The sequence below is a fragment of the Aulonocara sp. 'chitande type north' Nkhata Bay genome, linkage group LG9 (genome assembly GCF_057382095.1).
Source record: "Aulonocara sp. 'chitande type north' Nkhata Bay isolate Kocher_YH1m ecotype deep benthic linkage group LG9, A_spYH_male_GT1.1, whole genome shotgun sequence".
In the NCBI taxonomy this organism is placed as follows: Eukaryota; Metazoa; Chordata; class Actinopteri; order Cichliformes; family Cichlidae; genus Aulonocara; species Aulonocara sp. 'chitande type north' Nkhata Bay.
In genome coordinates, this window is record NC_141352.1 from 5,614,494 (window position 1) to 5,627,011 (window position 12,518).

Genomic DNA, 12,518 nt, shown 5'->3' on the forward strand with positions numbered 1-12,518 from the left:
GTTTTATCAATTCTGCACTCTGCTTTGCAGTCCTCGATATCACTGAAATGCAGCCAGAAGCTGCTATTTTACGTTTTTGTCCGCTTCTTCACTTTTTCCCGACAGGCTCCCCCGTCTGTCTGTGTACCTGGCCTGTACCACTACACTTGCTATTTTAAAACATCTGCCGCCCTTTCTTTCACATCATGTCTTATCACCAATGGTGATGAGAGGGCTTACAGGGAGGAGGTCAGCGCCCTGACCCACTGGTGTCAAGACAACCATCTCACCCTCAACATCGCAAATACAAAGGAGTTGATAGTGGACTTCCGGAGGTGCAGAGAAGTACACACCCCCATCACCATCAGCGGCGCTGCTGTGGAGAGAGTGAGCAGCTTCCGGTTCCTTGGTGTACATCTGGCTGAGGATCTTACGTGGTCAGTACACACAAACAAAACAGTGAAGAAGGCGCAGCAGCGCCTCTTCTTTCTCAGGAGACTGAAAAGATTCGGCATGAGCCCCCGCATCCTCAGGACCTTCTATCACTGTGCCATTGAGAGCATCCTCACTGGATGCATCACCACCTGGTATGGCAACAGCACCGCCTACAACTGCAAAGCTCTCCAGCGAGTAGTGCGGTGCTCTGAACGGATAATTGGAGGTGAGCTTCCCTCCCTCCAAGACATCTACAGGAAGCGCTGCCTGAGGAAAGCGGGGAGGATCATCAAGGACTCCAGTCACCCCAGCCATAAACTGTTCAGACTGCTTCCATCAGGAAGGAGGTTCTGCAGCATCCGGTCCCGTACCAGCAGACTGAGAGACAGCTTTTTCCATCAGGCCATCAGACTGCTGAACACGTCATAGACACCTCAGCTTCACTACTGGAACTTTAACATTATGCACTCCATACTGTACAGTAATGCCACTGTTTTGCACATGTCTCAACTCTGTATATTTTTATATATTTTATTTATTGTTTACTCTATTTAATTTGTAAAATATGTGTACACACACACACACACACACACACACACACACACACACACACACACACACACACATAGAAAATATTTAGTATACACATCCAGGAATGCATATACTATTATATATTGTACATATATTTATTAGTTTCAGATGTAGCCATTCTTGTATTTTGCTTGTTTACATTATTGTATTTTGCACAACTCTGTTGCTTGTGAAGCTCGCACACAAGAATTTCACTCACATGTGCTGTACCAATGTACCTGCACATGTGATGTGACAATAAAAGTGATTTGATTTGATAATGGTACGATCGCAGTCTGTCTTTGCATGCGATTGACCGCGTGGTTGTGCCCATCAAAGTAAAGTGCTTTCAACTGGATTCTCAGCAGGGCTGAAGAATCAGCTCCAACATACTGATGGGACATTAATAGCTGAGATATGAAATTCGTTTGACGCCACTTTAATAGAATAAACTAGAATTACTCTCAAATTACTCTCCCATCAACCTGCCCTGGGTCGTACCCCCACCGATCACTCTGTTACCTCTGGGATAGATTGGACCCTCCACCTAAGTGAATTAGATAAGTATTTACAAAAATGGGTAGATGGAAAAGGATGGCCTCAGCAGATGTCTAAACATAAAATGCTACTTAGATTACAGACGGATGACTCCTCCTTTTTAATGATGAGCTTAAATACAAAATGTGCCTTTACTCAAAAACTCAAACTGATCACCAGGAATGTGTTTCTTCTGTGGTTTAATTACTGTTCATGTTTACAGGCAGAAGTTACTGAAGTTTGCTTAGAAAATAAAAAGTATGAATATGTTAGTTTTAAGATGAACTTTAATCATTCAAGTTTGGACTACAGAGACTCAAAATCCACAGGAATAATCAGCAGAGACATTCACACTACACAGCCCATCAATCAATGATACTGCTCTGTGACATAATCCGGCATGCTTTCTGGCCACTGCTAGGAAGCGGGGCATGAGTTAGGGGTTACTCCCAACAGGAAGTGAGCAGAACTCAGATCAAGGGTCTTGGTCAGGTGGGACTTCAAGAGCTGCAGGTTCCTTAGACAACCTCTGAAGCTGGAGCTCAATGACAGGCAGTTCTGTTTGACACCAGCTACAGCAGAGAGATGGACAGGTTAGAATTATTTTTAGGTGTGTTCATCTTTTTTTTAAATTCTGTTTATGTTCAAAGGGTCTTACCTGGATATCCTCCCAGGAAGACAGGGTTATTAGTTTCAGCAGAGGTGGATTGTGGGTAAGGGTTTGCAGTGGTGTAAGTTCGCTCATCTACAGTTAGGCTGAGGGCATGTTTGGTTTTTTGGGCCAGCAGGCGGTGCCACTGCCCATCACATAGCATCTGGCCACCAGAACGCACTGACACTCGACCTGCCCCATTATTCACGTTGAAAACCACCTGAGGAGAAAAACAGATACACCTTTATTTACGCAAATAAAACTTCATTTGCATATTTAAAACTTAGTTTGCACAATCCTTTTCTATACATCTATTACTTTAGTCAAAAACCAAGAATAACAGAAGCTCTGATGTTACTGCAGCTATTAGAAAGATACCGTGAAAACGTGGCAACTTGCTCAGTTAGATCATTAAATCCCTGGGGTGTAGGCCTATTACTGTTTACATAATGCATAGAATGGAATATCTCTGCTCACCTGTCCATTGATCATCTCCAGTCCCACAGCATCGACTTTTGCACTGCTGATTCCCAGGAGCACTCCTTCTGATTGACTTGTTTGAAACTCCAGAGAGACTGTCATGTCAGAGCCAACCTTATAGCCATCATGGACTGCAGATGGAAACAGCATGTAATCAGATCATAGCTTAATCACGGTTAGAGACAGCTATCCAACACCTGTCTAGTATGTGACGTGCAGCTAGTTCCACACGTTTTTGGACAATGCCACTTTTTTTTCAGTTTTGCCTCTGCACACAAAAATAGTGTTCATTGCCGGAGGAGGAGAATAGTGTAGAGCATGACGTTAAAGTGCAAACTGCATTATGCTGCTAACACAACCTCAGTGCTAGCATGTCATCTGTGCAAAACCCACCCCAGCAGCCACACCCTGAACTTCAACAGGTAACAAAAAGCAGTGATGAGCAGTCAGGCGGCAGCCCGTTTCTACCTGTTCAGGTTTCTGAAGTACAATCAATGTGCTGACTGCTTTAAAGTCTGTGTGTTCTGGTTTTTGTCTTTACTTTCTACTGTCGAGTTTGAGTTCATACCCAGAAAATAAGTCATGTGTGTCCTAATTAGAATAGGGATTTGTGTTGGCCTCAGGTTTATATTGGTTATTTACCAATATAAACAATGCGTTTCAGGTCATTTTACAGAAAAACACAAAAGTAATGTAACCCATAACAATGCTTTTGATATGCTTCTTAGCAATGATGAAGCTAATGAGAACCCAATTAAAACGGATAAGAAATCGAATCGATAAGTGATATTTGCAGTGGAATCGGTGTCGCTAAATTCTTATCAATTGCCATCCGTAGACAGAAGTCAACAAAAATGGATGCTAGTTCTCAAGTGGACCTCTGTGTTTTTGCAGTTGGTGGATTGCTGTAACTTGACAACAATTAGCAACGGTCTGTGCACTCCACCTATACAGTTTATGAAAATGTGCTTTCATTTGTTCATATCTCGGTACACCCATCATCCAAACATTATAACTCTTGCTCCAACTACCTAAAAACAGGCTCTCAAAATTGTGGCCCAATAAGGAAGCAGCCAAAAGTAACTTCTCATATGAACTATAGGCAAAAGCTGTACAGACCATAGGCTGTCAAAAGTCCTTCTATACTAATCAGACCGATCAGTCTGCATCTCATCTTCAGCGCAGATGATTTTGTCTACAAGTTTGACTTACTCATTTCAGCGTATCCGCTTCCATTAAAGTAACTTCCTATCTGGTCTCTGGTGAAACAGGATGTGACACCATGTTGTGACGCCGGCTTAGACACATCCAACATGACACCATTCAGACTGATGGACCGAACACAGCCTGGAAAACTGCTGGTATCCTGAGAACCAAACAGGAAGAAAGACAGGGGGAGACACATGGGAGCAGAAAGGGGGAGAGATTTCCAATAGAGTCAGAATACCTGTGAGTTTCAAAAATGTGCACAAAGAAAATCTGTCTACATATTAATTCTTAGCGCAAAAATTTCTTCCTGTGAAATCAGGACACTCGTGCAAAAGATGTTCAATAACTCAAGAGTTTCTCTTCTAGGTACATAAAATGCTTTTTTAAAACATCAAATAAAATGATTTGATGTATTTGGGGTAATAATGTTTGTGTCTTTTGTGTTTAACGGTGAAAAAATGAAAAACAATCATACTCCGATTCTCCTGCTGGTCATAGTGTGAGGTGTTCCTCCTAGGAAAACTTTGTTGGCCACATCCAGCTGATTTCCTTTGACTGAGATGGATTCAGTTTTCAAACTGTTGACAGACACTGACATCAACCGCCGGCCCACCTCTGCAACCACCTGAGACACGGTGAACACCACAGCATTCAAACAAAGCTATTTTTGTCTTAACACCAAAACCTCAAACACAGGTTGAAATTTACAGAGTTTGACATTGATGCGTCTACAGTGCCTCGTGTCCAATTAACTCACAGTGTGCCACTCTCCATTGTTAACAGCTACAGATGAGGTGATCGAGGCCGGGCCTTTCCCCAAATCAGCTGACATCATCAGCCTGCCCCCCTTTAGGCTGAGGACAACAAAGTCCATCTGCTTGGAGTCGGAGAGAAGGAGGATCAACCCGTCCAGGGCCCAGCTTCGAACTAACAACCTCACCGACACACTGAGGAAGGGAACAGACACAGTAGTGAAGACAAGAGTGAGACACAAACACACCACAGCAGTGTCGGAGATGGAGTGTTATACAAAGATGAAGTGACCTGTCCCCTGTGTGACCCGAGAGTTGCCTCTGTTGCTATGGAAACTCACCTCTTTCTGACTGTGCTTGGGTTGATAATGAAGGTCATGTGACTGTTTCTGGACAAGCCAAACTGAACTGATGACGGCACAAAGGTTAACTCCCCATCTGATGCACACTGCATCACACACATAAATCAAAAACCAATAATCGATAAAAACGGACATATTGATTAAATTAATCAATTAAAATGAATGCACTGAGAATAGGTGATAATGAATATAGTAATTACCGTTAGACCTTCAGGTGACAGGGCACCAAACTGTGTGGGCTGAGGTAGAGGTAAATGAGTAGGGTCTGCAGTTACGTTTACATCCTGGTCATCAGGAAGGAGCACATCCCCAAGCTTCTCCTCCAAGACGCATTTGTCAAACTTCACCCCCTCATATCTCAGAGCTCCTGAAAGGTCAACAAGCCTGCACAGAGCCACAAAATCAAAACTGTTGTTGTCCGAACTCCTTTGGAGAACACAGTCTATGAAGGCTCTTACATGAGATGGTCTAGTCCAAGGAGACCTTAGTCCTTGTAATGCAAAGCACCGCACCTGACTCCTAGGTAACACTGACAGCAGCAGATAACAATCAGGAACCGCCCTAAAATAATTTTACCATTAGAGCCATAAATCCCATTTATTCTTTTTTGACTTAAGGAAATTTGCTTCTGCTGCTGGTGTCTGATGTACAATACTATGCAAAAGTCTTGAGCCAATCCCCATTTCTTTATATTTGGTATGAAAAATTACTGAAACTTGCAAACAATTATGGAAATACAGTATAAAGGGTCAAAAAAGAATTTTAAAGTCAGTATTTAGTATGACCAGCTTTATTCTTTAGCACATCCTAAACTCTCTTTGGTATGATTTCCTGTAAGTTCTTTAAGTAGTGTTCAAGAAAAGCTCTCCAGGCTTTTTGAGGGACATTCTTGGCAAAACAACCTCTTCTGAAGGTCGCAAATTGTAGATCTAATAGTCAGGGGAAACTGCCTGACATTTCAACTACCCAACTGGCTTTAAAAGGTTTGGGATCTAAATCAGCCTTTGAATAGTTTGGAAATGAACGCTTTGATTTCTTTGATTGAAAAAGCAGTGGTGTCAGAAAACAGAGACACATCTGTAAACTGCATTTTCAGGAGCCTTCAGATGGGTGCATTCAAAGAAGCTTTTGGCAGGCATTGGAAATATGCAGTCGTTGAATTGGGACACAACTTGGATGTGTAAAACACTTACGCTCTGCCAACTGCCAGGTGTTGGATGCAGCCTTTGAACAACCTAGATATTTTCTGCAATCTGATTGGTAGACGGGCGTCATCAGCTGAAGGCAGCCCACCAATAAATAGAGAGGCTGGAGACAGCCGAGAAAATACACCCGGCAACAGGGACACAAGCTTCTTATGTTCCTCATCAATCTGCACTGAGAGCGACCTGAAAGACAGTTAAGAAAGGCCAGACAGGTGAGATGTGAGAAGAAGCATAAAAGTTAGCATGTTATGCTAATACTTACTTTTTGTTGATGGTAATGATCACAGAATGTTTCATTCTGTCACTGAAGGATCCTCCATCAGGCTTTATCACAGTTACCTTACGTGTGGCTCCGCCCACCTCTCCAAGCTCCACCTCCAATGCTCCCGAGACTAGGTGAACAGATAGGAAGTACTGCACATACAGACACATAGAAAAATTCAGGTTGCAGTGTCACCCACATAGCTTTGTTAGTTCAAATAGACTTGGTATACATGTGACCTAAATCAGTCTCACCTGTTTGTGTGAGCGGTCATTACTGAAAGCAGCCAGCAGGACCCCTGATTGGTTGTTGGAGGAGAAGGAGAAGAGCAACTCTGCTTCTTGACCAAACGATGGTGGAGTGATCTGAACATAGCCTCCAGCCAATAGGGACACACTTCGCACCGCCTGGTCAATACATTAATCAGTCAAACAACTAACCTGTAAATCAATCAAGCTGTTATCCTACGAGTGTGATCAGTGTTCATTACAAATTAACAAAAGTGACCTCAAAGCACTTTAAAATCTAAGATATTTATAGTACAATATTAGAGAGAAAACCCGAAAAATTAGACAATACCCTACGAGCAGTACTTGGCAAGAGTTAAAGGGCAGCAATAACTCGCTTTTAACAGGAAGTGACCTGAGAGAACCAGGCTCAGGATAGTTGGAGCATTTTACAACAACTGGTTGAGGGATTTAGGGGAGACACAAGGGCAAAACACCAACCATGGAGGGGAGAAATACAAATTTAATGTCGCAGTAGTTGTATGGTTCAGGAGTGAAACGAGGAGAGTAGAAACAAATGCCCAGTGCATCATCAGTAGTTTGAGCCTGAATGGTTCAAGGATACCTGTTCCAGTGTTAACTAATAGTTATTTCAAAAAGAGAATCCAAAGTCTAATCCTATGGAGGGTGTCTGTGTCCTGAATCTAAACTTGGATTTTGTTCTACAGCTTTGAAGGCTCTGCTTCCCTGCATACCGAGAGCCAAGTACTAAAGTACTCTATCTGGATAATATGATACTAAGACTTTAAGATATGATGAGGTCTGATCAAGACTTCATATGTGAGAAGAAAATTTAAAATTCAATTACAAGGAGCCAATGAAGAGAAGCTAAAATAAATATGAGCTTTCTCTCACTGCTTTGTCCAACCTCAAAGTAACAAAGGCAGAGGATAGTGGGAAGGAAACAGTCAGGAACAAACCTCCTGCAGAACCAGGCTCGAGGAGGGGCAGCCATCTGCCATGACCTGCTGGTGGTGATAGAAAGTTCTACATATTTGTTTTATATGTGTATTGAAGGACAAAAACAACTCCAAGGTTCTTCACAGTAGTACTGGAAGCCAATGAAACAACTGTTGGACAGTTATTTTATTTCATACTTCAGAAAAATTAACATCAGTTTTGTCTAAATTTACAAGCTGAAAATTACTTGTCATCCAAGGACTTTAGTTCAGTGGATTATTGTGCATTATTATATGTATCAGTACATGCATTTATTAAAACGTGTATATTAGTATATTATTAGCTTGGATCTCAAAAGAGACTTGAGATGAATAGAGATGGAGTCAGGCAGGGCGACAGATATAGTCAATGTAGTATTATGTGCAGCCTTGAGGAAAATTAATTAAACCTTGTGATTCAATAGAATGTAGAAACAATTTTAGCAACAACAACTAATAAATAAAAAAATAATAATTTTCTTTTTCAGTCTCTTGCGTGATTGTGGATTAATTTTGCCCTATTATTCCTTCAGTTCATGGAGGTTTGTGGGTTTGTTTAAGGTTCTGCCATAGTGTTTCAATCAGGTTCTGGAGTTTCACTGGTCACTTAGTTATGCTGCTGTATTCAGCGGATTACTATATTTTTTCTGACTATATAGGGGCTTGTCTGATTCTTGGGGATTCTTTCAAAAATGTGAGATAAAGACCCTGCAATAGCACTGTGAGTCCAGTATTGTTGTGAATTGGTGCTATATACAGAAAACTGAATCTAAATCAATTCAACTGAACAGATTTCCTGGCATGCTTGGGAATCATTGTCCTGTTGTATGACCCAGTTCGGACCAAGCTTAACTGTTGTGGAAACGGCCTCATATTTGACTCAAGAATACAGAGGAGTTCATGGTAGACTTGATGACTGGAAGGTGCCCAGGTCCTCTTACTGCAAAAGCAAACTAATCACTCCTATGCTACCATGCTTGACAGTTGCTATGAGTTGTGTGTCCTGATTTTCTGTGTTGGTCTTTACCAAACATCGTACTGTGAATTATTGGCAGACATCTCCACTTTGGTCTTGTCTGTCCAAATTTGTAATTCAGTTTCAATTATTTAGTGCAGAAATCACAACTGGTGCTTTATATTCTAATATAAAGACCCTGCAATAATCCTGAGAAAACCCCAACAATCAGATGATGTCCTGTTAGTGAGCAAGAAAAACTCTTCCAACAAGTAGAAGTGGGATAACTGGGGCTTGTATAGTCTGAGCTTACCTTGAGTATGCAGCCTTTCCTGACACCATGTGCATCCCTTAGCAGGTCAAAGTTGGACCGAGCAATCTCCACATTTTTTATACACCCCACGTAAGACCGGGATGCTACTTGTCGCCTAGCAACCAGAGAGATGGCATTCACAGGTGATAACACGGTTCTGGCTATATTATAATCACCTTTGTCTTCAAAAACTCACCTGATTGGTCTGGAAGCAGGAAATCCACCAATGAAGATAGGGTCAAGATCAGAGCGGTTCAGATCAGAGGCCTTTCCAGGAGAGTCCGCTTCCAACACTTCCTTCTCCGATGACTGGTCAGCTGCCATTATGGACAAGTAACCTGGCCACACAGAAAAATGTGAAATAACATTTAGCAGTGTGGACACGGAAGCAGCAGCACGAGTATTACTAGGAGTAATAGTAGTACCTTTGCGTTTGTTCCTCTGCAGTGTGATTTTGTACCACACTCCAGTGTTGTACTTCCTGTTGGAGGTCAGCATCAGAGCACCAGAGCCAAGGTCAAAGGTCAAACGAATACGCCCCTCCACCAACTCCATGGACAGGAAGTCTCTCTGTCGATGACAGAAAGTGAGGTATGTGTATGTTTCCTTAAAAATAAGAAGCCCAGCAAAGACTGTAAATGTGTGTGTCGTACAGTGTTGTTGGAGGCCAAGTACAGCAACAATCCGACTGGAGACAGAGTTTTAAACTGCAAAACGATTAACGTGGAAGTAGACCGCAGAGACTTCTGGACCACTGAATAGCCAGATCCATCAAAGTGAAAGGAAGTTTCCTCTGCTTGGGGACTGTGAGTGACACAAAATACAAGTCAGAATTTGCATAAGGAATGTGCAGATTTAGCAAACTGTGTGTGTAACGTGTTTGTGTTGCGTCCATGTAAGTGCTGTGTACACGTAAATATGTTAAAACTTGTGTGAGTACCTGCTGAAGCAGCCGCCACACTCTCCCTCTGTATGGTCATAGTTCCAGAGTCCAATGTTCTGCTCATTCAGTGAAACTTCACCCAGGCAGCCCTGGAAGGTGGTCGATCGCAGTGCCGCAGGCCGCTGAAATCAAACACACCGAGTTAGCCCTTCTTCACCTGCACACAGACGTGCATACCTGATGTGTACCTGTGTATGAGCTCCCAGCCCTGCGATGTAAACAAAGCTGTTTTCGTCGATGTCTAAAACTTGGAAGGTTCCTGGTGATGTTGTTGTTACTGCTGGCAGCAGAGCTGACTCAGAATCCAGCTGATGGACTGACAGTGCAACATGTGATCCAAATCTGCCGGGATCATGACATTGTGGCATACACAAACACAGCTGTAAACCTATATCCACCTGCGTCTTCAATCGTGTGATTAGTTTAAATCGTTTAGTTTAGTTTTGTGGGGGTTTTGTTACCGTGTAGCATTGATCTTTGTCCATCTATTGTTGGTGATATCCAGTCCAGGAAACTCAAGCCGGGTGCTGCCCGAGCCCACATCCCACAGTAGAGAAACCTGTCCATTATGCATCTCAGCAGCCAAGAAGTCCATCTGAAACAACAGCTTCAGTTAGGATGCAGAACGAAACAGTTTCTGTTACTACTCATTAACAGCAAGTTATTGTCTTTACCGTAGTGTTGCTGCCCAGGTAAAAGAGCAGGTTATTTGGAGTGGTCGTCTTGACGATCAGATTCAGAGTGTTGAAGTTACTGGACTGAATCGATGGTCTGTAGGAACGAACACAGCCTCTGTCCGCTTGCAGTGCCACCTTAATCTGACGATGTTACACCACAACACCATCATTATCAAGAGAAATTGTGAGGTCTTTACCTTACAATGTAAAGTGCCTTGAAATAACTGTTGTTGTGGATAATCATAGTCACAGGATTATCCATCCTGGTCACAGATGTCCTAATTCTCTGGTTGAGGCTGCCTTATCTACGGTAAACTGTTTGCTGTTCATTTCTTTCCTGTTTGAGGAGTTTTGTAGACATCTATAATCATTTTGGGACAGTGATAGAAGCCATTGTGTGAGTGTTTACTTACCGATGCTGCCTGTCTGCGGGCCTGATAGATCAGCTCCCGGATGTCAGACAAGTTTCTGCTCAATGTTTCTCCTAACATTCTCATTGGTTTTATTCTGTCCATCAGATGCTGTGTACGATATTCTGCCTCCTCCATCTTATGCTGCATCTCATTGGCTGAGCACACAGGAAACAGGAAGAGTTAGGCTAAAGCTGTCTTATTTAATGAATCATTTCAATGTAAGCAGCTATCTCCTGGAAGTTTTCAGTCTTTTGAATATGTGGCTTTACAGCTGAAGGCCCCATCCAAAGTTGTGTTTCTTAATGTTTACAGGCCTCCCAAATACTGCAAAGACTTTTTTAATGACCTCAGTGAACTGCTGTCTGTGATCTGTGTTGATTTCGACTGTGTAATTATTGTTGGGGATTTTAACATCCATGTGGACAACCCTCAGGACAAAGGGACTAAAGACCTGAGTGACACTCTGGGCAACCTTGGGCTGACGCAGCATGTAACAGAGGCCACACATAATAGAGGACACACTCTCGACCTACTGATCTCCAAAGGCCTGAGCATTTCAAAGGTTACTGTGTCTGATGTGGGCCTGTCTGATCATTACTGTGTTTTCTTTGAAAGTAAAATTTCAGCCCACACAAATACGTCAACAGCAGTGATAACAAAACGGTGTATAACTGAAAACAGTATTGAGATCTTTAACCAGGTCTTCCCATTAACACCTGACCTGCCCAGAGGGTCAGTCAATGAGCTCGTCAATAGCTTCAATGCTAAAATGTTAAATGTAATGGACACTATTGCTCCCATTAAGGTGAAGGTTATCTCTGGAAGGAAAAAGTCTCCATGGAGAAACTCCACACTGGTGAAAATGAAAAAAGAGAGTGTAGGAAAGCTGAGCGCAGATGGAGAAAAACAAACCTCCAGGTTCATTATGACATTTATAAAGAGAAACTTCACAATTATAATTTACAACTGAGGAGTGCAAGGAGGTCCTACTTCTCTGACATCATCACCAAAAACAGCCATAATGCTCGGGTCTTATTTTCTACAGTTGACAGGCTAACAAACCCTCCTGTGCCAGTGGCAGCTGAACTTCATTCGACCATGGCCTGCAATGACTTTGCCAAATTCTTCACAGAAAAAATCCAAAAGACAAGCAATTGGTACATCAACAGCAGATCCAGAATATGTACTGTGTCCACCGAAAAACTGTTTAAACACCATGAAACAGTTTCCCTACCCTATTAACCCTATTGTATCCTATTAACAGCAAAGACCTGGAGGACATCTTAGGTCAACTGAACTCCTCCTCCTGCTGTTTAGATGTCCTGCCAACAAGTTTTTTCAAAAAGGTCTCAAAGACTTTAGAGTCAGACCTGTTACAGATCGTCAACTTTTCTTTATTATCAGGTGTGTTTCCAGAATCACTAAAAACTGCTGTAATCAAACCTATACTAAAAAAGGACAATCTTGACAAGACACAAATGAACAACTACAGGCCGATCTCAAATCTCCCATTTTTAAGTAAGATCATTGAAAAAGCAGTTTCTCAACA

General features: G+C 42.3%; 1 protein-coding gene across 1 annotated transcript in view; it reads right to left on the bottom strand.

Moving 5' to 3' along the window:
- Nucleotides 1-1,725: 1,725 nt before the first annotated feature.
- The window catches only part of lama1 (laminin, alpha 1), a 37,052-nt gene continuing 26,259 nt past the window's right edge, over nucleotides 1,726-12,518 (bottom strand). Inside the window, exons 45-64 of the mRNA XM_086305417.1 lie at nucleotides 10,970-11,124; nucleotides 10,554-10,697; nucleotides 10,341-10,474; nucleotides 10,068-10,221; nucleotides 9,877-10,001; nucleotides 9,590-9,740; nucleotides 9,362-9,506; nucleotides 9,133-9,274; nucleotides 8,937-9,051; nucleotides 6,698-6,850; nucleotides 6,444-6,595; nucleotides 6,170-6,364; nucleotides 5,177-5,360; nucleotides 4,956-5,062; nucleotides 4,620-4,809; nucleotides 4,338-4,487; nucleotides 3,866-4,019; nucleotides 2,651-2,784; nucleotides 2,180-2,393; nucleotides 1,726-2,093 (exon numbers count right to left, since the gene is read on the bottom strand). Coding sequence (XP_086161543.1) covers nucleotides 1,939-2,093; nucleotides 2,180-2,393; nucleotides 2,651-2,784; nucleotides 3,866-4,019; nucleotides 4,338-4,487; nucleotides 4,620-4,809; nucleotides 4,956-5,062; nucleotides 5,177-5,360; nucleotides 6,170-6,364; nucleotides 6,444-6,595; nucleotides 6,698-6,850; nucleotides 8,937-9,051; nucleotides 9,133-9,274; nucleotides 9,362-9,506; nucleotides 9,590-9,740; nucleotides 9,877-10,001; nucleotides 10,068-10,221; nucleotides 10,341-10,474; nucleotides 10,554-10,697; nucleotides 10,970-11,124 — 3,053 coding nt within the window. The 3' untranslated portion in view covers nucleotides 1,726-1,938. The remainder of the gene's footprint in view (nucleotides 2,094-2,179; nucleotides 2,394-2,650; nucleotides 2,785-3,865; nucleotides 4,020-4,337; nucleotides 4,488-4,619; nucleotides 4,810-4,955; nucleotides 5,063-5,176; nucleotides 5,361-6,169; nucleotides 6,365-6,443; nucleotides 6,596-6,697; nucleotides 6,851-8,936; nucleotides 9,052-9,132; nucleotides 9,275-9,361; nucleotides 9,507-9,589; nucleotides 9,741-9,876; nucleotides 10,002-10,067; nucleotides 10,222-10,340; nucleotides 10,475-10,553; nucleotides 10,698-10,969; nucleotides 11,125-12,518) is intronic.